The sequence below is a fragment of the Hemiscyllium ocellatum genome, chromosome 31, assembly GCF_020745735.1.
Source record: "Hemiscyllium ocellatum isolate sHemOce1 chromosome 31, sHemOce1.pat.X.cur, whole genome shotgun sequence".
Lineage (NCBI taxonomy): Eukaryota > Metazoa > Chordata > Chondrichthyes > Orectolobiformes > Hemiscylliidae > Hemiscyllium > Hemiscyllium ocellatum.
This window is the reverse complement of record NC_083431.1, coordinates 49,299,023-49,325,263: the sequence shown is the minus strand read 5'-3', so window position 1 is coordinate 49,325,263 and position 26,241 is coordinate 49,299,023. Positions and strand designations below refer to the sequence as shown.

Below are 26,241 nucleotides of genomic sequence, written 5' to 3'. Positions count from 1 at the left end.
TTTATTGTACATTATTTTATTATCCAAATGGAAAATTAGCTTCAGAAATGTGATAAAATCAAACATAGAATTCAAATCCATAGAATTTTCATATAGAGGGAAAAGTGTCCAATAACGGTATCTAATGAAAGTCTATTGACATACAATGTAAATGCGAGACACAAACGTAAACCTTATCTTCGAAAATAAAAGCACCCTGGAGATTGACGCATCAACTTGCTGGCGGAGCCGCAGTCTTTTGGCAAAGTCGAGCAAGCAGCCCAGCCATTTGTAATAAGGAATTCACCCCTTCAGCAATTCGCATATGAGTGTATCCAATCTCCTGCGGGGAGCAAGATGGAAAATTTACTTTTTAAAATAATTGACATCAAAGTTTTCATGTTCACTTTTGATTTTCTGAGACCAATCTCAATCCTTCTTGTTTTTTTTTCCCCACCCATTCCTTTAGCAAACAAATCAGGGACAGAACAGTCTGTCCCAATCTCTTGCCTCACTGTTTTCTCCTGTTTTGTAGCAATGGGGGAACATGTATAGAGGAATTTTGTCCTCCTATACTAATACTGAGCTACCTAAATCAGTATAAAAATCAAAAAATGCCACTTCAACAATGAACCCTAAACTGAAATAGAAAACGAATTACTGGTCTGACAAATCAGCACTAAATATTCATCACTTTTACATTGTGGACTTGACCTGAATGAGACTCAGAGCTTGTTATTTCAGAGTGGGTTCAAATATGGGGCTCTGTTGGCATAATGTGTCAGAGTCATACAGCACAGAAACAGACCCTTCAGTCCATGCTGAACGTAATCCTAAAGTAAAATAGCACCATCTGCCTGCTCCTGTCCCATACCCTTCCAACCCTTTCCCATTCATGAACTTATCAGAATGTCTTTTTAACGTTTAGCTGTGCCCACATCCAGCACTTCCTCAAGAAGTTTATTCCACATCATTTGCATAAAAGAAAAACTGCTGCTTTTGTCATTTTTGAATCTCCTCCTCCTCACCTTAATAACGAGCCGCCTAGTCTTCAAGTTCCCTATCCTAGGGAAAAGGCACATACTATTAACTCGTGATTTTATAAACCTCTAAAAAGGTTGCCTCTCAACCTCTGAAGCTCCAGTTAAAAAAAGGTCCCAGCCTATCGTCATGACTCAAACCTTCCATACCCAGCAGCATCCTGATAAATCTCTCCCTACCCCTCTCCAGCTTAATAACATCTGTCCTATGACTAGGTGACCAGAACTGGACACAGTATTCCAAAAAATGTCTCAATGTCCTGCACAACCTCAACATGACTTACACGTTTTCAAACCATTATACTGTATATGACACAAGCTTCAAAGAATTATGTACCTGAACCACTAGGTTCAAGTACTCTCCAACACTACCCAAGGCCCTACCATTAATTTTACAAGTCCTACCCTTGTTTGTTGCAATGCCAAAATGCAATACCTCGCACTGTTCCAGACTGAACTCCATCTACCATTTTTCAGCCCATTGACCCACAAATCTGACTTACAAGACTATAGTTCCCCGGTTTCTCCGCACAATCAATCATTCTTAAACAAAGGTACAACATCAACCACCCTCCAAATAATCAGGCACCTCATCCAGAGTGAAAGACGATGCAAATATTTCTGCATGAGATTTTGCAATTTCCTCCCTTATTCCCCACAACATTCTGGGATACATTAGATCAGGTCCTGGAGATTTATCCACCTTTATATTCCAAGCCCTCCAGAACTTCCTCTTCCATAATGTGAATCGTTTTTAAAACATCAATATTTATCTCCCTGCATTCTCTAGCCTCAATTTCTTTCTCCAGAATAAAACTGATGCAAAATGTTCATTTAGTATCTCTCCCATGTCCTGGGGTTCATCACAAAGATGACATCCTTGATCTTTAAATGAATCTCCCCCCTCTCTAGTTCTCTCTTACCAATGTACTTGCTGAATTCTCCGGATTAGCCTTAACCCCACCTGCCAACACTATCTCTTATCCCCTCTTTATCCCTACTCTTTATATTAATTAAGAGATTCTATTGAATCTCAACAACGAGCACCCGAGCTACAAATCTTCTCACAAACATTGAACCAAGTTGCCTGTATCTAAAATAGCATTTTCTTTTATTCTTGACGAGATCAATCATCCATTGTTCCTTAACAGCCTTACCCCTCACTCTAACAGGAACATCTTGAAACATCACACTCTTGAAAGCGTCTCATCTGTCAGATGTCCTTTTACCTACAGTCTACTCCAATCAACTTTGAAAGTTGGGTCATACCATTAAAATTTACCTTACTCCAATTAAAAGAAAAACTTTGATATCCTTTTTCATAATCATTTTGAAACTAACAGAATTATGATTGCTAGACCCTCCTTTTACGTCAATAACGTGCCTTGCATTATTGCCCAGAAGGTGGCCATATGTTGATAAACTTTCTTGAACACATTTAATAAATTCTTCACCATGTAAACTTAATACTTATGGCAGTCCTGATGTTTGGTAAATTAAAACTCCCCATTACCACCACCTTAAAATGCTTACGTATACATGAGATTTCCCTACATATTTCTTTCTCAGTTTCCTTCTGACTATTGGGGGCGGGGGGGTGGGTGGTGCTCCAGTACAATCCCATCACACTTGATCTTTCCTCCATCCTTTTGTTTGCCTCGTCATCAACTTGTGGCCAATTTAAAATTCAAGTAACAGCTCATTTCTTCTCGTCAATGTCACTATGTAACGAGCTGAACAGAAAAGCCCAAATGCAAGGTGAACTCAGAATACAAGGAGAACTAGCCATTTGGATCTAGTACTGGCTTGAAGGTAGAAGACGAGGTTGGTGGTGGGTTGCTTTTCAGACTGGAGGCCTGTGACCAGTGATAAGCCACAAGGATCGGTGCTGGGTCCACTACTTTTTGTCATTTGTATAAATAATTTGGACATAGGTATAGTTAGTAAATTTGTAGATGACACCAAAATTGGAGGTGTAGTGAACAGCGAAGAAGGTTACCTCAGAGTACAACGGGATCTTAATCAGGTCGGCCAATGGGCCGAGGAGTGATAAATGGATAAATGTGAGGTGCTGCATTTTGGAAAGGTATATCAGAACAGGACTTATACACTTAATGGGAAGGTCCTGGGGAGCATTGCTGAACAAAGACACCTTGGTTCATAGCTCCTTGAAAGTGGAGTCGCAGGTAGATAGGATAGTGAAGGTAGGATTTGGTATGCTTTCTTTTATTGGTCAGAGTGTTGGGTATAGGAGTTGGGAAGTCATGTTGCAGCTGTTCACGACATCAGTTAAGCTACATTTGGAATATTGAGTGTGTTCTGGTCTCCCTCCTATCAGAAGGATGCTGTGAAACTTGAAAGGGTTCAGAAAAGATTTACAAGTATGTTGTCAGGGTTGGAGAATGAGCTATAGGGAGAGGTTGGGCTGTTTTCCCTGGTGTATCAGAGGCTGAGGGATGACTTCATAGAGGTTTATAAAATCATGAGGCACATGGGATAGGATGAATAGACAAGGTCTTTTCCCTGGGGTGGGAAAGTCCAGAACTGGGGTGGGTGAGAGGGTAAACATTCAAAAATGAAACAAATAACTATTAGAGAAGCATAAAGTTTCTACTGGCTTTCCTACGTTGCCAATTGCACATCAGAAACTGTGGAATTTCCATCACAGGTTGCATTGAATGTAAGCTGGGTTTCTACGATCTCTGCATGACAAGCTGGGCCCATCCCAGAATATTGTGCACACTAGGTTTCCACTAATTGAGTCCTTCACAAGAAGGATGTTTACATGATATTGGTTTCTTTTAGGCACAAAGGCATCAATTCAAATCTTGCTAAAAATTAAAAATTAAAAATGCTTCATTTTCCAGAACCTGACTCACACACACTAAATGAGCAGAATTTAAAGTTATGTTCAGTGATTTACAATCAATTGCTCACAGATGGACTAGACATATTAAAATTACTTTTTTGTGATCACCCCATTTGAAACTGAATTGATGACATTGCACATGCTCTCTTCTGTTCCTGATGAACATAAATAGAAAGCTGGCAAATCAAACCAACCCCAGAAGATAATCAAGTTGGTAGTAAAGAAAATTTTAACTGAAAATATTTACGCGGAAGGATTTTAAAAATAAATGGAGAGATTGAATTATAAATAAATATTAAAGTAGGATAAGGTTACAAGATTGGAGAATTTCCAATTTGTTTACTTGCCTCCTAGTTATTAAGCAGCATATAACTATTTGAAATAAAATTTGAAAGATCTATGTAAGAGGACAGTATAAATGGTTATGAACACGAGGGACGTTAGTTAGCAGTATCTACAGGTATGGCATCACAAACAAGCACGATGGGCCAAACTTCTCAATCAAAACACATGAGAACAAAAAATTACCACAATTTCCTTTTGGAATTATTGAATAATGATGGAAGTGATGAGATTTGAAATCACGGGAAATTTAAAGGGGACTCATATCCCTGCTAATAAATGGGTTTGGTTCCACAAAAATAAGCTACATTGAAATGCACCAGAATGAAAGATGTTGGTAGATCTGGTTTTAACATTGAGGTGGACTGCAAGTATTTACAATGAGGTGCCTTGCCCACAGGATACCATCTCCGACAATGCTGACTTACCTCTGTTCTATGATAAAATAGTTAACCATGTATTCAAGCTCTGATGCAGAACACATACCCTGAACCACCTGACTCAGGAGCAAAGACAAGAACAAGCCGATCAAGTCAAACGGGAGAAGCTTTTTGTCTGATAGATGTTGTTCTCAGGCTGGGTACAGATGGCAAAATCTCGGCTCTGAGTCTTCAACCCTTCTCACCTTTATGAACTCCAGCTTCAAGTACTCTTGCATTTGAAAGGTTTTACAGACACGGAAGATGTTGCCAATAATGTCTTCTGGTGAGTAACCCAGTTTCCAGAGATGAGCAACAACCTGAAGATGACAAAATCAGAGGAGGGCATCATGGTAACCAGTAAATACCAAAGACAATGGAACACATGTCAAATAATTCTGCAGAGGGCAATTAAAAGTGAAAACGTCTATCAACTGAGAAAAAAAATGAATGGAGAAGTGAAAAAGAGGGAAAAAAATCAGAAATTATTGAAGAATTCTGGCAGGTCTGGCAGCACGGTCTGAAGAGACAAAACAGTGTGATTAGTGGAGTGCCTCAGGGGTCAGTGCTGTGCCCATTGTTGCTTGTTATCTATATCAATGACTTGGATGAGAATATACAAGGCATAATTAGTAAGTTTGCAGATGACACTAAAATAGGTGGTATTGTGGACAACTAGGCAAGCTATCAAAAATTGCATCAGGACCTTGATCAGTTGGGAAATGGGCCAAGAAATGGCAAAGGGAGTTTAATTTAGAGATGTGTGAGGTCTTGCATTTTGGAAAGTTAAATCAAGGCAGGAATTTCATGATGAATGGTAGGGCCTTAACGAGCATACTGGAGTAGAGGTTCCTTGGGAGTTCAGGTGCACAGTTCTCGGAAAGTGGAGTCACAGGTAGACAGGGGAGTAAAGACAACTTTTGGCACGCTGGCCTTCAGTCAGGGCATTGAGTATAGAGGTTGGGAAGTTATGTTGCAGTTGTATAGGACACTGGTGAGGCTGCACTTGGAGTATTGTGTTCAGTTTTGGTCACCTTGCTATAGGATGTTATTAAACTGGAAAGAGTGCAGAAGAAATTTACAAGGATGTTGCGAGGACTCAATGGTCTGAAGAGATTGAACAAGCTAGGCCTTTTTTTTCAAAAAAGGAGCATAAGAGAGTTAGGAGGGACCTTATAGAGGTGTAGAAGATCACGAGAGGCGATGGATAGGGTGAATGCAGTCAGTCTTTTTCCCAGGGTTGTGGAATCGAGGACGAGAGCGCATCAGTTTAAGGTTAGAGGGAAAAGAATAAAAGGGAACCTAAGGGATGACTTACTTTTTACACAGAGGGTGGTGCACATATAGAGTGAGCTGCCAGTGGAGGTGGTTGAGGCGTACATTAACAACATTTAATACATGGATAAGAAAGGATTAGAAGGATATGGGCCAAGTGCAGGGAAATGGGGTCAGCACGGACCAGTTTGGGCCAAAGGGCAAGTCTCCGTGCTGTAGGACTATGATTAACTCAGTTTTCTCTCCAGATATGCCGTCAGAGGTGTTGAGTTTCTCCAGCAATTTCTGGTTTTGTTTCATGCGGTTACGTGCTTAATTTTAGGTGAAAAGGAGGATCGGGCACTGAAAACATACACGCAACAGAGAAAAGCCATGGTCAAAAAAGGTTTCATGAGGAATGTTCCCTCCAAGCTGCACAGCATTCTGTTGTACACCAAGTTGAGAATGTTTCCTTTTAAGGTGCATACATACCCAGCATACATACATACATACATACTCAAGGAACCAGCCAGCAAAAGAAACAAGCCACACTCAGTAAAGAGAAATTAGAGAAAACTGTGCCCTCATGGGATTTTTAAAGATAACATGATGTCAGTTTTGAAAGAAGGAAGATAGCATTAGGGCGAGGCTACGACATGGACCAAAAGGAATAAGGTGAGGTAAAAATTAATGAGGTCCTTGAACGGTTACAACCATTATTACAGGAAAATAAATTCTCATGTTTGGCTTTCGAATGAGTGTGTGCAGACGGACTGGAGGTAGCAGCTTTTATGGAGAAGAATATTGGGAATATTCTGGCCTTGCACCATAAATTCAGGAAGAGGAAAACTGGTCACAGAGAGTGAGATATGGTTCCATTTTGGATATACTGCTGCCTTGAAGCAGCTATAGTCGGAACATTTGCTGTTGGTTTAATCAGGCTGATGGACCTGTTGTGCTTCCTTCATTTTGGCTGAACAAAAGCTTGGAGAGGAGATAGTGATATTTTTGTATTTGAGGAGTTATCTATAAACATGCACAATTATAAGAGTCATCATGTGGAATCTACCTTGTATGCCTCATCGATGTTTGCATTGACACAGTGTTGAATCATCTCTTTTACCAGAAGTGGATGAGGTTCATCACAGACCTATTGGAAACAGCGGCATTTAGAAAAAGGATAGAACAGAGTGTTGAAAAATATGGTGCGGAAAAGCACAGCTGGTCAGGCAGCATCTGAGGAACAGGAGCTTATGCTCGGCACATCGACTCTCCTGCTCCTCGGATGCTGCCTGACCGACTGCTTTTCTAGCTCAGTGGCATATCTGTGCAAACCCAACTGGAATCTCAGGCATCGATTTTGTAGATGTCCGAATTTGCATTTGTTATAAGTTTAACCATGGTAGACAGTTCAATGCACTCTCAATATGCTAGGCATTAGAAAATGCTGTTTATGCAGTGCCGTAGTACATTCTAAGATGATCCAAATTATTTCATCACCAACCTGTTACTCTTGAGTATCGCCAATTGTGTTAGTACAGACAACAATGACAACCTGAGTTCCCAGATAATCGGCTTTATTTGGTAATTAGTCGTTAATATACAGGGAATATTTCTTGCTCTTCCTTGAAGAGTGGCATGAGATCTTTGATATTTATCTGAAGTGGCAGGCAGAACCTTTGATTAACTCAAAGGAAATTCAGCAATACAGCATTCCTCTCACTGTTACATTGCAGCATTACCCTCAACTGTGTGCTTAAATCCAAAATGGAGCTTTAACCCAAACACCATGTTTCAAAGGTTGGAGGGGTACCAACTGACGTTCTCAGTTTCCATTGATGTAAGAATTCACCAATTCCACGGTCCTGGTAAGGACTTGGCTAAAAAGTTGCAGGTGAAAGAAACATTACTAGATCAGGCCCATGTTTTCTGGCTGGGAATACAGAGCTAAAAAAGCTCCTGCCCATTAAGATGTAGGAAACAAATCGAAATTACAAATCTGTAAAGTATTTACAAGTTCACAGTGAAATAACGTAAGCATTTAATAAAACAATGAAAATGTTAAGCATTATAACAACTCTATGCAAGTTCAGGCCATTCTAAAGCAAACATTGTGTCCTGAAAGAAATATACATTATTTTTTTAAAAGGTTGCTCAAAACTTTGAGACACATCCAACAGACTAAGATAAACAATAGACTTTGGTGTAAACTAACATTTTGTAACAAACAGATGCAACACTGGTTCAGCTATCTTTCTGGTGCATAAAAATTGGAGAGGATTTGCAGCAGTCCCTTGCAGCATGCTGCATTACTGAAGGGGCTTGGACATTAGTTGCACAACCACTGACTCGTCGGTTTACTCTAATGGACATTTAAAAGTCTCATAACATTAATTGCCAAGGAGCTATGAATGCTCAGTGCTCAGGTCAACATTATTGCAATAAACACCAGAATAACTTGCTGTAAGCTTCAAATAACAATTTAGCAGTGAAATGTTTTGAGTTAACAAAGGCATTAGGTAAATCCAGCTTTTTTTTTAAAGAAAGCACTTACCTTGAAAACATTTTCACTGTTAACAAACCCAAATCCAGAGTGTGTCGACTGCAAGTTGTTCAAAGCCTGTTAAATTAAAAGAATAATTTTGTTTCTAGATACCAAATTGAAATCAAAATAACTTGGTTCACCTAATGTTCGAATGTCTATTCAAAGATTAACATGCTGCAACGCTAACATTTGGCTACACAAACTCAGGAACAGAATAAAAGTTTCTTTCTCCTGGAGTCGAGAAAGAGTCACTAGACCAAAATGTTAACTCTGATCTTTCTCCACAGATGCTGCTAGACCTCAGTTTTTCCAGAGATTTCTGTTTTTGTTTCTAATTTCCAGCATCTGCAGGTTTTTTTGTGCTTTTATTTCTTTCTCCCATTTTTCAGTCAAGTCAACCTTATTGTTGAGAGTTTGGTGAAAATTACTGATAATTTGACGCAAATTAGTCACCTTAGATCTCTTCGAAAGAGTTCTTGCATATTAGCGCACAATGATTTTGTATCTTATTGAGATACCTGAACTGAAGCATCAAACTCTTAAATACTGATGCCTTTCATACAAGGACAAAAATTCATAAAGTAAACAGCTCACCTACATTTTTAAAACTGCAAATTTATACAAGCCCTGGAATCGCATCCATGAACCTTTTTTCTTCTTTTACAGTCTAAAGTTTACCTCATAGCTTATGTTGTCTGCTGTCAAAAGTTAATTTGATATCGTTTCTGGATGTTCATTAGCTTCTAGCAGTGGTCCATAAATGCACGTTGCAGTTGGTGCTGGGAAAAGGTCATGAAGAAACCAGTATCTGGGAGTTCTCCGCAAATGGCATACCTTCTCTGCTGGTTGGTGTTATTACTGACATTTCGCAGTCAGCATCCCCATTCTACAATGTACCATTACTAAAACTAATCTCACCTGTCTCATGTCTCCTTGCGCTGTGAAAATTATGGCTTCCAGTCCATCATCTGTATACTGGACATTCTCCTTCTCAACCACCTGCATCAGTCGAGCCAGAATCTGAGCATCAGTGAGTTTTGTGTAACGCAGGACAGCACAGCGAGACTGGATAGGTTCTAAGAACATGCCATGGATATTACATGAATTCAATAGCATATGCTGAGGTGATTCCTCAATAGAAACAATTATAACATCTTGAATGTTGAATTTAAGGCAAGGTTACTTCAGGATGAGAATCTAGCTTTCCAAATTTGTTCTGGGGCTTGAGCTGATCACAAGTTGATAGAAAACACAGTCAGCCATTGTGAAAAGAATCTTTCATCAATTTGTGGTTGGGCAGAGAGTTCTCTGTATATAAGAGATTACTTAGATTACTTACAGTGTGGAAACAGGCCCTTCGGCCCAACAAGTCCACACCGACCCGCCGAAGCGCAACCCACCCATACCCCTACATATACCCCTTACCTAACACTACGGGCAATTTAGCATGGCCAATTCACCTGACCCGCACATCTTTGGACTGTGGGAGGAAACCGGAGCACCCGGATGAAACCCACGCAGACACAGGGAGAACGTGCAAACTCCACACAGTCAGTCGCCTGAGGCGGGAATTGAACCCAGGTCCCTGGCGCTGTGAGGCAGCAGTGCTAACCACTGTGCCACCGTGCCGCCCCCTAATAGCCAGATATTACCTCTGACCAGCTTTTTTCAGGCATAGCACACAAAAGGCACCAAGGAAATAACACAACATCTTTAGGCTCCACCAATTAGTACAATAGTTATCCTTCTTATCTGGCAAATGCTGTAATTCGAAACAACTTGTATCCTTTGTATCACATGAAATACTTGACAACAAATATCACTGTTAAATCAAATGGCAGATATCAAGAAACTAACAATAGAGGTAAAAGCAGACAGATAATTTGGTTACTGATTTGTGCAACAACCTAAAGGCACAGCTGGATCTGTCTAATGACCATCTCAAGCATACAGACACACCTAATCAACCATGCTTAGGCAAGTGGTAAACACTAAAACGTGCAGTACAGTATTAGCACTATACTGGGCTTAAACAGAAAATAAAGACTACTCTTTGGTTAAATTATATAGCAGCAGATAAACAGCACTTCATTTTGGCAATCTCTTTCTTGCACCCCTCCCCAACACCATAATCTTTCACTTTACAACTCATTATGACAGCCCATCAAGCTCATGAGATACAATCTCCCCTGGCCTAGATGCAGTCACTCTCAACTCAAGTTTTGAACTGTATGATTCATTGCGTCGGTGTTCAATAGGATCCAGGCCAGGAAGTGGTAAGCTGCTAAAAATAAACTATTGAATGACATGAGCCAAACAAATCACAAGATCAGCCCCAGGAGTGCTTACAGTTCCATAGCTTGCCACTATGGCAACACCTGTTTTGTTGATACCATGCAAGGCTATTTACAGTAAACTAAAAATGATTCCTTGCAATTTACAAAAGTTTCAATTGCTTGAAGGCACTACAGCCATGTAAGGTAGGTGCCAGCTGAATATAATATTGCAATCTTTCAGGTCACTTTAAAGGTGGGGAGAGTTAATAGTTGGTAAGCATCAAGGTGTATTCCATGTTAAGGTGTAAACATTCACAGAAACATGAGATCCTTTATTTAAATCGATACAATTTATATTTACATAATATGATAAAGATTGCCAAATTGTCTTACTTTCTGTGATTAATGTGTACGTAGTCCTACATCCAAGGACTAAACCTTCTCACTGCAGTCCCTGTCTTTAAGAATCTCTCAGCATTTTGCAGCCTTGAACAGGCTTTTTAAAAATATATATAAAATAATGAGAATATACATGGTTTTTAACAGCTCAGATTAAACGATCAGAAATAATTGGTGTGGAAAAATGGTAAACACCCAAAACAGGAGAATAGTCAATTTAATAACTTCTGGAGATGCATCTGTAAATTTATCTGCTCAGCAAAAACCTACCTATGATTTTGTCTGAAGCGTTGCATGCCAGTGCAAAGCGAGTTGTTTTAGAGTAAATCTCCATTGTCCTCCTTAGGGCTTGTTGAGCTCCATCTGTCATACTTTAAATCAAACAAAGCTGAATAATATCAAATAAATAATAAGCCCTCTTCATCCACTATTCAGTCCTTGCTCAGCTGTGGGAATCTCTGGAGAGGTTCAAATAAGCTTCATCTCTCTTCTATAAGATGCTGGCCTGATAAGTGAACTGGTGTCTACAGAATAACATATTTATATAGCATTTTAACATAATGAATCTTACCAACATGCTTCACAGAGTCATTATAACGTGAAATATAGTCTTAAGATACACAGATATTTGGTTAGATAATCAGAGAGGCAGATTTAAGGCAGGAAGTGAGTTAGAGGCAGTCGAGTGATGAGAACTTCTACTGTTTGGGGCTGAGGCAATGGAAGACATGAAGCGATTTAAAATCAGGGATGACCTATAGACCAGATTCAGAGGGGTGGGTAGAACATATAGGGTTGAAAGTGTAAAAACAGAGTGGTTAGGCCATGAAAAACCATGAGAACAAAATTAAGAATTTTAAAAATCAGAATGCTGCTTGACTGGAAACAAAATATAGGTCAGAGAGCACTGGAGTGACAAGGAACTCTGACTTCATGCAAGGTGAGACCTGGACAGTTGAGTTCTGGACGGTTACTTTTCTCAATATGAGACACCAGCCAGGGGTGCACTTGAGGGTAACAAAGACATGAATGGGGGTTTCAGCAGCAGACAAGCTGTGGGCGGTGGCAGCTTGCAATATTACAGAGTTAGAAGCAGGCTTTCCTCGAGGTGGAAGAAGGTTGGAAGTATATCTCAGGAATGTCGCACTGGAGGTTGAGAACATACTATACTCATTCCCCATCAGTAATGGTGTTGTTGTCAGCAACAATGGAATGATCTCGGCCAAAAATGGAGATGATGCATTTCGTGAACAGAAGTGATTGTATTTTCAGCTCTAGTGAGTAGCTTTGAAGTGTATACACTTGTCAGATACGGAAAGAGAGAGCTCGGATTCTTCTACAATCTTGGTAATCTTCAAAATGTTCCAAAACTATTTTATCAGCAATCAATTACTTTTTAAATGCAGTGACTATTATGTTTAAGCAAATTACACATGCCTTGTTCCTGCAAAGGAAATTACATGAAGGTAGTTTCTTTTAAAAAGAAACAGTGCTGTTGTGAATAAATTTTGGTCAGGACACCCAGGGGAGAAAAAAAAATCAACCCCTGGAAATGAAGCTGTGGGATCTGTGTATTTACTCAGCAAGCAAATTAAACCTTTGGGTTAATACTTCATTAGAAAGATTTGATTATGTGCTCAAATCCTGGAATGGGACTTCAATCCAAATGCTCGGACTTGGGGATTGGGAAGCATAGCCAGTAGTTTACTTAAATACACACTTAGAGCCAACACAGAGGTTGGTGACTCCTGGCAGCAAGTCACAACCTTAGAAAGGATTGCACACCAGTGCAGGTACCCACCAGCAGCTGTTGACATACATGCTCTTGTTTATACACTGCATTCAAATAATGTGAGTGCAACGTTTTCAAATTACTAAGAGCTGCGACTAGATTTACAGAGCCTTTAGTCACTTTATGCTTGGATCTGCCCAAGATATTCATGGTTTTTGTTCTGATCACAAATCGCAAAGCAAAAACAAAAAAGTGCTGAGCTGACCAGAAATACAGACTGGAAAGGATATCCCTACCACAATCAAACTGAAGCTCTGTTAACATCTGCCTGGTGTCTCAGACTAAATTACAAATGCAACAATGAAACTTTCATTCTGAAATACACGAATCTTCTCACCTGTCAGCTTCATCCAGGATAATGATTTTGTGACGACTTTTTGGCAGTGTGACCTTCTGCTGGGCGAACATTTTGATTTTGTTTCTGACCACATCAATACCTCTGTAATAAAGACAAGATGTATTCATATCAGTCATAATCCAACATTATCAAAGACAAAATATTTGGTGCTGGACTGATTTATTATGCAGTCCAAGAACTAATCTAAATTTCTCAAACTTTGCTGAACCCCAATGACAGCTGATGCAGGACACAAAAAGATTTACTTATTCTCTAAGGGAGCTCTTCTGAAAGTGAAGGCTAAGACAATAGCTAGAAGCATTTTATTCTGTCCAGCCTCAAATAATTCAACAATCAGTACCTTGAGGAAGGCATGAAGATGGGCTTGGCGGCAGTTAGTTTATGCAAAACATGTAGGCAGAAGTGGGTACTGCAACGCTGGACATTAGAGTCAAGATCAGAGTGGTGCTGGAAAAGCACAGCATGCCAGGCAGCATCTGAGGAGCAGGAAAATCAGCATTTCGGGCAAAGGTCGTTCATCAGGAATTCGATTTTCCTGCTCGTCGGATGCCGCCTGACCTGATCTACTTTTCCAGCACCACTCTAATCTTGACTCTTATGCAAAACACACACCAATTCTTCTTCTCGTCAGCCTCATTTTCCATACTGCTGTCATCTGGAACATGACGACATTCTGGAGGTTATGGTAAACCTCTATAAGTTCACCCCTCAGCCTCCGATGCTCCAGGGTAAACAGCCCCAGCCTGCTCAGCCTCTCCGATAGCTCAAATTCTCCAACCCTGGCAACATCCTGGCAAATCTTTTCTGAACCCTTTCAAGTTTCACAACATCTTTCCGATAGGAGAGAGACCAGAACTGCACGCAATATTCCAACAGTGGCCTAACCAATGTCTTGTACAGACGCAACATGACCTTCCAACTACTGTACTCAATACTCTGACCAATAAAGGAAAGCATACCAAATGCCTTCTTCACTATCCTATCCACCTGCAACTCCACTTTCAAGGAGCTTTGAACCTGCACACCAAGGTCTCTTTGTTCAGCAACACTCCCTCGGACCTTACCATTAAGTGTATAAGTCCTGCTAAGATTTGCTTTCCCAAAACTCTGCACCTCGCATTTATCTGAATTAAATTCCATCTGCCACTTCTCGGCCCATTGGCCCATCTGGTTAAGATCCTGTTGTAATCTGAGGTAACCTTCTTCGCTGACCAATTTTAGTGTCATCTGCAAACTTACTAACTGTACCTCTTGTGCTCGCATCCAAATCATTTATGCAAATAACAAAAAGTAGTGGACCCAGCACCGATCCTTGTGGCACTCTACTTGCTTACAGGCCTCCAGTCTGAAAAACAACCCTCCACCATCACCCTTTGTCTTCTACCTTTGAGCCAGTTCTGTATCCAAATGGCTAGTTTTCTCTGAATTCCATGAGATCTAACCTTGCTCACTAGTCTCCTATGGGGAACCTTGTCGAATGCCTTACTGAAGTCATTGGGAGCAATTCTGGGAAAGATGGGATCTGAGCAAGGTGGATAGCTTGCACCGCAGCAGGACAGGACCAATATCCTCATAGGACATCTACCAAGCTTTGAACTATAGTAGCTGAAAATGTGTTGCTGGAAAAGCGCAGCCGGTCAGGCAGCATCCAAGGAGCAGGAGAATCGACATTTCGGGCATGAGCCCTTCTTCAGGAATGAGGAAAGTGTGCCAAACAGGCTAAGATAAAAGGTAGGGAGGAGGGACTTGGGGGAGAGGCGTTGGAAATGCGATAGTTGGAAGGAGGTTAAGGTGAGGGTGGTAAGGTGAGGGTGATAGGCCAGAGTGGGGGTGGGGGCGGAGAGGTCAGGAAGAAAATTGCAGGTTAGGAAGGTGGTGCTGAGTTCGAGGGTTGGGACCGAGACAAGGTGGGGGGAGGGGAAATGAGGAAACTGGAGAAATCTGAGTTCATCCCTTGTGGTTGGAGGGTTCCTAGGCTGAAGATGAGGTGCTCTTCCTCCAGTTTGAACTATAGTAACAAAGGGAGAGAATGGGGAGAAAAGAGTGAGTGAAATAAAGATGAAAATTTTAAAAAGCTTAAAAAAATGTAAAAAGCAAAGGTGAACAAAAGGAACAAAGGCTAGTAGCAAATCGAGGAATGCTGGAGTCTATTATAAGGTTGTGATAACAAGACATTTTAGGGAAAAATTCTTTGCATAATTATGACTTTTTACACAAAGAGAACATGGATTTATGAAAGGGAAATCATCTTTGCCATTTTACCAGAGCTTTTTTTTGTAGATTGACGAGGGTATAATCAGTGTAAATGATACATTTGGATTTTCAGAAAAATTGTACAAAAAGTGAGCAAAATCAAAGCATGCGGGAGTCATGGTAATAACGGCATGGAGTGAAAATTGGCAAGCAGACAGAACACAAAACCAACAGAGTGGAAGGCAATGACGAGAGGGGTACCACAGGGACTAGCGCATGCGCCCCAGCTATTCACAATACATACCAACAGTGTGGATAAGGAAATCCACAATATTATTTCTCAATTTGTAGATGATGCAAAACTTAGGAGGGATTGTGACTGAAGGAGTAGGATGATTGAGACAAGTTGTGCATGTGGGTGAATGTGTAATAGATGCAGCATTACATGGATAAGTGACAGGTTGTTCACAAAATATAATGGCAGAGTATTAACTAAAATGGTAAAAAATTGGAAACATTGAAACACAACGATGTCCTTGTTCACCAGCCAATGAAAATAACAAATTAAGAAGAGAAGTGAAATGCTTTTTTTTCTCAAAAATCTCTTTTGGCAATATAGAGCAGAGGGGATGGAAGTTTAAGTAGTTGCGTGCTCTGCTTCCAGGACGTGAGAGAGTAAGTATCACCACTTGTATCCCTGCTGACTTCACCTGCAAGAAGGGCATCCAACTCCAGCTCCTCACAGACCACGTTGGGGAACTGGAGCTGGAGCTAGATGAACTTCGGATCATTTGGGAGGCTGAGGGGGTGAGGAAGAGAGGTTATAGGTAGTCACACCTAAGTTACAGGATAGATGTAGCTGGACGACTGTCAGGAGAGGAAAAGTGAATAGGCAGATAGTGCAGGGATACCCTATGGCCACTGCACTCAACAACAGACAGGTTGTGGTTGGGGGGTGAGGGAAAGAGAACATATAAGAGGAAAGCCACAGCAGCCAGGTCTCTGACACTGAGCCTAGTTCTGTGGCTCAGAAGGGAAGGGGAGAATAGGAGAGCGATAATGATAGGCGATTCGATTGGTTAGAGGAACAGACTAGAGACTCTGTGATCACGAACAAGACTCCCAGTTGGTACGGTGCCTTCCAGGTGCCAGGGTCAGGGATGTTTCAGATCGAGTCTACAAGTTTCTTAAGGGGGAGGGTGAACAGCCAGAAGTTGTGGTATACACCGGTACCAATGACATAGCTAGGAAAACGGACGAAGACCTGAAAAGTGAATACAGGGAGTTAGGTTGGAAACTAAAAGGCAGCAAGAGCAGACCAGTAATCTCAGGGTTACTACCTGTGCCATAGGCCAGTGAAGTTAGGAACAGAGAGCAAGTGCAGATGAACATGTGGCTGCACAGCTGGTGTGGGAGGTAGGGCTTCAGATATTATTAGATTAGATTCCCTACAGCGTGGAAAACAAGCCCTTCGGCCCAACCAGTCCACACCAACCCTCCTATGAGTAACCCACCCAGACCCATTTCCCTCAGACTAATACACCTAACACTATGGGCAAATTAACATGGCCAATTCACCTGACCTGCACATCTTTCGACTGTGGGAAGAAACCCACGCAGACACAGGGAGAATGTGCAAACTCCACACGGAAAGTCGCCTAAGGTTGGAACCCTGGTGCTGTGAGGCAGCAGTGCTGACCACAGCTACCATGCTGCCCCATGTGGATCACTGGGGGAAGGTGGGACCTGTACAAGGACAACGGATTGCACATGAACTGGAGGGGTAACAATATCCTGGGTGTGAGGTTGGCTAGTGCACTTTGGGAGAGTTTAAACTAGTTTGGAAGGGCCTTGGGCATCAGCGGTACAGATCAGAAGATGGAATAGCTGGTGAACAGGCAGTTACAACATGCAGAGTCTGTAAGGAAGGATAGACAGTTTATAAAGCAATGTTGCAGTCAGTGTAATGGGTCGAAGTGCGTCTATCTTAATGTAGTAAGTGTCAGGAATAAGGGTGATGAACTCCGAGCATGGATCAGTACTTGGAGCTACGATGTTGTTGTCATTATGGAGACTTGGGTATCACAGGGGTAGGATTGGTTATTAGATGTTCTGGGGTTTAGATGTTTCAAAAGGAATGGGATGAGAGAGGTGGGTGAATGGCATTGTTACTCAGTGATAGTATCACACCTGTAGAAAGGGAGGGCATTGAGGAGGGTTTGTGCACAGAGTCAGTATGGGTGGAAGTCAGGAACAGCAAAGGAGCAGTCACTTTTTTGGGAGTTTTCAACAAACCCCCACCCCCCCCACCCACCAAGAGCAGATTGGGAGACAGATTTTGGAAAGGTGCAGAAGTAACAGGGTTGTTGTTACGGGTGACTTCAACTTCTCTAATATCGATTGGAACTTCCTCAGTGCAAATAGTTTCGATGGGGCAGATTGTGTCATGTGTGTCCAGGAAGGATTCCTGACTCAATAGGTAGATAGGCCGATTAGAGGGAGGCCATATTGGATTTGGTGCTTGGCCACGAACCAAGCTAGGTGTCAAGATTTCTCGATGGGAGAGCATTTCGGTGACAGCGACCACAACTCCCTGACCATTACTATAGTCAGGGAGAGGGATTGGAGCAGATGGTATGGAAAAGTATTTAATTCGGGGAGGGGGAATTACAATGTTCTTATGCAGGAGTTGTGGAGAAAAAATTGGGAGCAGATATTCTCAGGGAAATGCATGGCAGAAGTATGGAGGTTGATTAGGGAGCACTTGCTGAGAGTGCTGGATAGGTTTGTCCCATTGAGACAAGGAAAGGATTGTAGGATGAAGGAACCTTAGATGACAAAGAATGTAGAACTTCGAGTCAAGAGGAAGGAAGAAGCTTACTTAAGGCTGAGGAGACAAGGATCAGACAGGGCTCCAGAGGATCACAAGCTATCAAGGAAGGAAGGAAGGAACTGAAGAGTGGACTTAGGAGAGCAAGAAAGTGGCATGAAAAAGCCTTGGCAGGTAGGATTAAGGAAAACCCCAAGGCGTTCTACACTTAAGTAAGAAACAAGAGGATGACCAGAGTAAGAGTAGGGCCAAGCAGGGATCGCGGACGGAACTTGTATCTGGAGTCGGAGGAAATAGGGGAGGTCCTTAAATGAATTGTGTGCTTCAGTATTCACTTGAGAAAGGGACCTTATTATTTGTGAAGACAGAGTGAAACAGGCTGATGAGGAAGTGCTGGAGATTTTGAAAAACTTGAGGATAGGAAATTTGAGGATAGGACCAGATGGGATATACCCAAGGTTATATACAGGAAGAGAGGAAAGAGATTACTGCACTTTGGTGATGATCTTTGCATCCTCACTGTCCACTGAAGTACTATCAGATGATTGAAGTGTGACAAATGTTATTCTCTTGTTCAAGAAAGGGAATAGGGATAACCATGGGAAATACAGACGAGTCAGTCTTACACTGGTGGTGGAAAGGGATTCTGAAAGAGAGGATTTAGGATTACTTGGAAAACCATAGCTTGATTGAGATAGTCAACACAGCTTTGAGAGGGACAGTTCATGCCTCACAAACCTTATTGAATTCTTTGAGGATGTGGCAAAACATATTAATGAAGGATATGGTGTACATGGACTTTAGCAAGGTGTTTGATAAGGTCCCCCATGGTAGGCTCATTGTGAAAATGAGATAGCGTGGGAAACAGGGAAATCTGGCTGTCTGGATATAGAATTGATTGGTCCATAGAAGACAGCGGGTAGTATTCAGCTTGGAGTCTAGATTAGAGTGGTGTTGGAAAAGGCATAGTAAAATCGATGTTTCGGGCAAAAGCCCTTCATCAGGAATACAGAATCTGCAGTCATTGTTTTTACCTAGTATTCAGCCTGGAGCTTGGTGACCAGTGGTTTTCTGCAGGGATCTGTTCTGGAACATTTGTTTTTTGTGATTTTTATAAATGACTTGGATGAGGAAGTGGAAGGGGGATTAGTAATTTTGACAATGACAAAGGTTGGAGGAGTTGTGGAAGGTTGCAAAGGGACATTGACAGGATGCAGAACTGGACTGAGAAGTAGCAGATGGAGTTCAACCCGGAAAAGTGTGAAGTCATTCTCTTTAGAAGGTCAGATCACAGATTAAAGCAGTATTCTTGGCACAGTGCAGGAACAGAGACATCTTGGGGTACACGTCCATAGATCTCTCCAAGTTGCCACCCAAGTTGATAGGGTTATTAACAAGGCGTATGGTGTGTTGGCTTTCATTAGCAGGGGGAATTGAGTTTAAGAACTGCAAGGCTATGCTGCTGCTCTCTAAAGCCCTGGTAGACCACACTTGGAGTATTGTGTTCAGTTCTGGTCACCTCATTATAGAAAGGATGTGGAAGCTTTACAGAAGGTGCAGAAATTTACCAGGACGCTGCCTATACTGGAGGGCATATCTTATGAAGAAAGGTTGAGGGAGCTAGGACTTTTCTCACTGGAACACAAGAAGGATGACAGGTGATTTGAGAGAGGTGTATAAGATGATGAAAGGCATAGATAAGAGTGGACAGCCAGAGACTTTTCCCCAGGGCGGAAATGGCAATCATGAGGGGGCATAATTTTAAGTTGACTGGAAGAATATTTAGGGGAGATGTCAGAGGTCAGTACTTTAGACAGAGTGGTGGGTGTGTGGAATGTACTGCCAACAGTGGTAGTAGATACATCAGAAACATTTAAGTGATTCTTGGATAGGCACATGGATGAAAGTAAAATGAAGAATATGTAGGTTAGTTTGATCTGAGAGTAGGAATAAAGGGCTTGTACTGTTCTTTATTGGCTGTCATTACAAGAGTCTTTGAGTACAGGATCAAGAAAGTCTCATTGCTGCTGTACAGGCCTTTGTGAGACCACACTTTGTTGTACTCAGCAGTTTTTCATGGTACAGCTGAAATGCTGTAAACATTTATCAGTCTGATTTCTGGGATGGCAGGTCTGTTCTGTGAGGAGAGATTGGGTTGACTGGACTTGTATTCACTGGAGTTTAGAAGAGCGAGTGGGGATCTCATTGAAATATTAGATGTTAATAGGGTTGATGCACCCCCAACAATGGGGTCACTATCTCAAGTGAAGCAGTAGGCTATTTTGAACAGAGATGATGAGAAACATTTCCCAGAGAGTGGATGCATGTGTGGAATTTTCTATTTCAAAAGGCTGTGGGAGTCCAGGTAACTGAACCTATTTTAAAAAAAAAGAGAGAGATAGATTTCTAGATGTTAAAGTTGTCAAGAACGGAAAGAGAGCAGAATTATGATATTGAGATACAGGACCACCAGTGATCACGTTGAATGACAGAGCAGCCAAATGGCCTATTCTAGCTTTTACTTTGTTTTTATTATCTAGTCATCTCCTGAATCAGAGGTTTTACAGTGTGGAAAAAAAATCTGTTGTCACCTGTCTCACATTAAAATAGTTACAATTTTAGGATGTAAATCACTAGCTGAGTCACTTTGAATCTACAAAAGGCACAAGCATCCTGTGCTTAGCTCAAATTTAAGATTTATTTTAATACCTGTCTTCACTGCAGAAATGAGATAATCTCAGGTCCAACCCTGCTCAAATATCTCAAAGGTTCATCACTATCAACTGTCACATAAAAACCACTCATTACAATTCAGCAGAGCTATAAAATCAGTTTATTCACACCAAACAATTAGCAGACAGTAACTGACATTACAGGTGAACGAACTGCAGCATCAAACACTAGGTCATGTTTTGATTTTCATGTTTAATTGTATTCTTGCCAGTGTCAACTGCCCCTACTGTTCCAATAATCAGGCCTGACTGAGGCAACAAAAAGGTCAGGTGGGGATTAAGAACAAAACATTGGGAAATGCTATTTTAGAATACAACATATTGTGCAAGATTATATTTCGCAACAGCCCAACACAACAAGAGGGCAGCTGTTTCCAAGATAATGCACTTTCTTTTTCAGCTACGGTTACAATCAAAAGCCAATGTTTGCTGCACTTGCTTTAATTTGTACTTTTAAATACAAATAGTAGCAGCAACATTTGCTCAACTGATGGTTTTGCCATCAGAAAAGTGCAGTCACATTTGTTCACTTACTGGAAAAGAGATTATGGATTAGAATGCAACTCTGCCTTAGGAAGGTTGGCACCTTCAGAGAATCGGTATTAACTTTACAAAAAGGGAAAGCAATACATAGTGAAGGCAACAGTTGGTGTGCTAATCCCCAAGAACCCCATTGCAATTATTGAAAAGTTTTAAAAAATATTCTGTATGGAAGATGATGTCACGAATGGTCATGAATGATATACCAGAAAGTATTTTTCTTTCTTTTTCCCCAGGAATCACCATACTCTAAAATTCAATCCCAGGTGAATAATATTACTCTGATCTCTTTTAGAGGCATAGTAAGAAACAATGCAAAATACCCTGCATCTTACCGGTCATTTGAGGCATTGAGCTCAAGAACAGCATCTTTCAGTGCAGGTCCCAACAATGCACGTGCTAAGCACAGGATGCTCGTGGTTTTTCCAGTGCCAGGTGGACCCTTAACAAAAATAAGCCATTAGCTTTTAAAGACACTATCTCTCATTTGTTATATTTTGTTAAATTGCATCTTATAGTTCATTTCAACTGTGTAGTTATCTTTTCTGTACATCAATGGGACAAAACATCATTGAGTGGTTGCGTAGTTTATGGCAATGCGGTTGATTTTCCATAAACCAACTAATGTCCATCTGCTAAATGATCAGAGGACAATTTGATAAATATAAATTTTGTGGGTAAGGCCAACAGTTATTGCCCACCCCTAACTGCCCTTGAGTAGTTTGCTGATCATGTCAGAGAGCAGTTAAGAGTTAACCACATTGCTGAGAGTCTGGAGTCACAAGTAAGGATGGCAGATTTCCTTTCCAAAAGGACATTAGTGAACTAGGTGAGTTTTTACAAACATTTCATAAAAAGTATGTGTTTTGAAGACTTTCAAGAAAGATGCAGAAACAAAGACTAAAGGGTCAAAGGATATGGGGAGAAAGGTGAGAACGAGACACTAAGTAGGAGAATCTGCCATAGTATATTGAATGGATTATTCTTATTTGTGCTTACGCTTCCCCATATCACAGTGCCTATTACCAAGAGTGGCTTTCAATTCCAGATTTTTTTGGGGAATTTAAATGCCTTCACCTTCTATGAATGGCAAACAGTTGAGGTTGGTCAAATTAAGTTACCAATGACAACTTGAAGGGACTGCGTTAACAGTCAAACACAACGATCTTGAAGAAGTCAATGATTTCCCATGAATATCAACACTGAATTTTGACATCATGTATGAAATCAAACTAAACATTAGTGTGTTTTTTCCCTGACCTGGAAAGTATTTTACATGTTTTCTTTCTGTTCATAATCCCCCCCACTCCGTGCTACCTTTCCCCGAATTCCTTTATTTCCTATACCTAATTGCAACTCAGTGGTGAGGCCTCTTCTGAAGTACAGTGTTGGTTCTGGTCATCCTGTTATAGGAAGGATATTATTAAGCTGTAGAAAGATTTACCAGAACGTTGCCAGGAATGGACAGTTTGAGTCATAAGGAAAGGCTGGGACATTTTTCGACTGGAGCGTAGGAGGTTGAAAGGTGACCTTCGAGGTTTGTAAAATCATGAAGGGCATAGACAAGGTGAATGGCAGGTGCCTTTTCCCTGAGGTAGGGGGATTTCAAGACTAGGGGACATATTTTTAAAGTGAAAGAAGAGAGATCTTAAAAAAAGACATGGGGTCGATTATATTTTTTATACAAAGTGGTTCATGTGTGGAATGAATTTAGAGAGAAAATGATGGATACAGCTACAGTTACAACATTTAAAAGAAGTTTAGTTAAGTACATGAATAAGAAGAAATGTTTGGAGGGATGTGGGCCAAGCACAGGCAGGTGGGACTGGTTAAATTTGGGATTATATCAGCATGGACTGATTGGACTTAAAGGATATGCTTCTGTGCTGTATGATTCTATGAAGTGATTAAAATAATAGTTCATCTTTCTAGCATTTAGATATAGGTGATTAAAGCTTTACACCACCATAAAGATGAAACTTACATCCAATCTGGGTGGGGAGAAAAATAGTTATCATGGATTGAATTCAGTGAGGTCTCCCTCAAATGTTGTTTCTGGCAAATTTTGCATTACTTTTGAAACAAATAGTGGAGATTAAAATTCCTAATCAATGGGAAAGTGGCATAAAGTCAAAGTATAGGAATCTCGCCTACTCAATAAGCACAGATGAAGCCATTGTACAATTTTTAAAAATTAATTTGTGGGATGCGGGCATAGCTGGCTGATGCATATTTATTTCTTGAACTGCTGTAGTTTGACCCACAATGCCTTTTAGGATAAATTCCACCATTTTGACCCACTGACAGTGAAGGAATGCCAATATTTCCAAGTCAGGATGCTGAATGACATGGAGAGGAACTTGAAGGTGGTGGCGTTCCCATATATCTGCTGCCTATGTCCTGGACAGAAGTGGCCATGGGTTTGGAAAGTGCTGTCTGAAGATTTTTTTTTGAATGTCTGCAGTACATTTTGCAGAGAGTAAACACTGCTGCTACTGAGCGTCAGTAGTGGAGGGTGTGATAGCATGTTATGCCAATCAAGCCAGTGGCTATGTCCTGGATGATGCCAAGCTTCTTGACTGTCGTTTGGAGCTGTACTCATCCATGCAAATGAGGAGTATTCCACCACACTTCTGACTTGTAGATGGTGGACAAACTTTGGGCAGTTAGGTAGGGTGTAATTTGCCACAGTATTCCTAACCTCTGACTTGCGCTTGTAACCACCATGTTTAGTAACAGGTCCAGTTGAGTTTCTGATCAATGATAAACGCCAGGATGTTGACAGTGCGGGATTCAGTGATGATAACACCTCTGAATGTCAAGGCGTGGTGGTAAGATAGTGATGGTCATTGCCTGGCATTTGTGTGGTGCGATTACTACTTGTCACGTGCCAGCCCAAGCCTGGGTATTGTTCAGATCTTGTTGCATTTGAACATGGACTGCTTCAGTATCTGAGTTGTCAAGAATGGTGGTAAACATTATGCAATAAATTGGCAAACATCCTCACTTCTGACCTTATGATGAAGAGAAGGTTATTGATCAAGCAGTAGAAGATTGGGCTGAGGATACTCCCCTGAGGAATTTTTGCAGAGATGTCCTGGAGCTAAATGACTGACCAACAACCTCAGTCATCTTCTTATGTGTCAGACATGACTTCAACCAACAGAGAGTTTGCCCCAATTCCAGTTTTGCTATGACTTCTTGATACCACACTTGGTTGAACGCAGTCTTGACGTCAAGGGCTGTCTCATTCACCTCAGCTCTGAAATTAAGTTCTTTTGCCCATTTTGAACTAAGACAGTAAATAAGATCAGGAATTGACTGGCCCTGGCAGAACCCAAACTGGTGTTACTGAGCAGATTATTGCTGAGCAGGTGCTGCTTGATAGCACTATTAATGACACCTTCCATTATTTTACTGATGATCAAGAGTAGACTGATGGGGCAGGAATGGCTGGATTGGATTTGTCCTGCTTTTTAGGTACAGGACACACTTGGGCAATTTTCCACATTGGTTGGTAGGTACCAGGACTGGAAGAGTTTGGCTAGGGGTTCAGCAAGCTCTGGAGCACAAATCCTAAGTGCTATTGCCAGAATGTTGTCAGGGCCTGTAGCCTTAGTATCCAGTGTCTCCAACTGTTTCTTGATATCATGTGGAGTGAACTGAATTGACTGATAACTGGTATCTGTAACACTGGAGACCACTGCAGGAGGCAGAGATGGATCATTCCCTTGGCACTTTTAGCTGAAGATTGTGTGAATGTTTTAGCCTTAGCTTTTGCACTAGTGTGCTGAGCTCTTCCATCATTGAGGATGGGATATTTGTAGACCCTCCTTTTCCAGTGAATTGTTTAATCGTCTACCACCATTTGCGACTCAATGTGGCAGAACTGCAGAGGTTAGATCTGATGCACTGGCTGTGGGACTGTTTAGCTCTGTAGATCACTTGCTGCTTATTGTGTTGGCATGCAAGTAGTTTTAAAGAAAGTGAGGACTGCAGATTCTGTAGAGTCACAGTCAAAAGGTGTGGCGCTGGAAAAGCACAGCAAGTCAGGCAGCATCCAAACAGCAGGAGAATTGACATTTCAGGCATAATCCCTTCAACAGGATTGTGTGCAAGTAGTCTTGCTTGGTGGCTTCACAAGGTGACCATCTCATTTTCAGGCATGTCTGGTGCCGCTCCTAGAATGCCCTCCTGCACTCTCCATTGAACTAGGGTTGATCCCCTGGCTTGATGGTAATGGTCGAGTGGAAGATATGCTGGGCATATCTGATATTACAGGTTGTACTGGAATCCAGCCTACAATGCCTCATGCATGCCCAGTCTTGAGTTGATAGATCTCTTCCAAGTCTGTCCCATTGAGCACATACAAAGGCAGGACTTTATCTCCACAAGGATTGTGCAGATGCCATTGGTACTGATATGGTCATGGACAGATGCACCTGCAGCTGGCAGATTGGAAAGGATGAGGTCAATTATGTTTTTCTTTTTTGTTGGTTCCTTCACTACCTGCTGTAGACCCAGTTTATGTACTTTAGGAATGGAGTTTGGGGTGCTGGAAAAGCACAGCCGGTCAGGCAGCATCCGAGGAGCAGGAGAATTGATGTTTTAGGCATAAGCCCTTCAAACATTTGCCCCGGATGCTGCCTGACCTTCTGTGCTTTTCCAGCACG

At 41.3% G+C, this 26,241-nt stretch overlaps 1 protein-coding gene across 1 annotated transcript in view; it reads right to left on the bottom strand.

Moving 5' to 3' along the window:
* Nucleotides 1–26,241, bottom strand: part of rfc2 (replication factor C (activator 1) 2) — a 47,243-nt gene continuing 21,002 nt past the window's right edge. The window contains exons 4-11 of the mRNA XM_060848354.1: nucleotides 21,904–22,010; nucleotides 13,253–13,354; nucleotides 11,394–11,494; nucleotides 9,367–9,524; nucleotides 8,458–8,523; nucleotides 6,973–7,053; nucleotides 4,856–4,969; nucleotides 1–322 (exon numbers count right to left, since the gene is read on the bottom strand). Coding sequence (XP_060704337.1) covers nucleotides 212–322; nucleotides 4,856–4,969; nucleotides 6,973–7,053; nucleotides 8,458–8,523; nucleotides 9,367–9,524; nucleotides 11,394–11,494; nucleotides 13,253–13,354; nucleotides 21,904–22,010 — 840 coding nt within the window. The 3' untranslated portion in view covers nucleotides 1–211. The remainder of the gene's footprint in view (nucleotides 323–4,855; nucleotides 4,970–6,972; nucleotides 7,054–8,457; nucleotides 8,524–9,366; nucleotides 9,525–11,393; nucleotides 11,495–13,252; nucleotides 13,355–21,903; nucleotides 22,011–26,241) is intronic.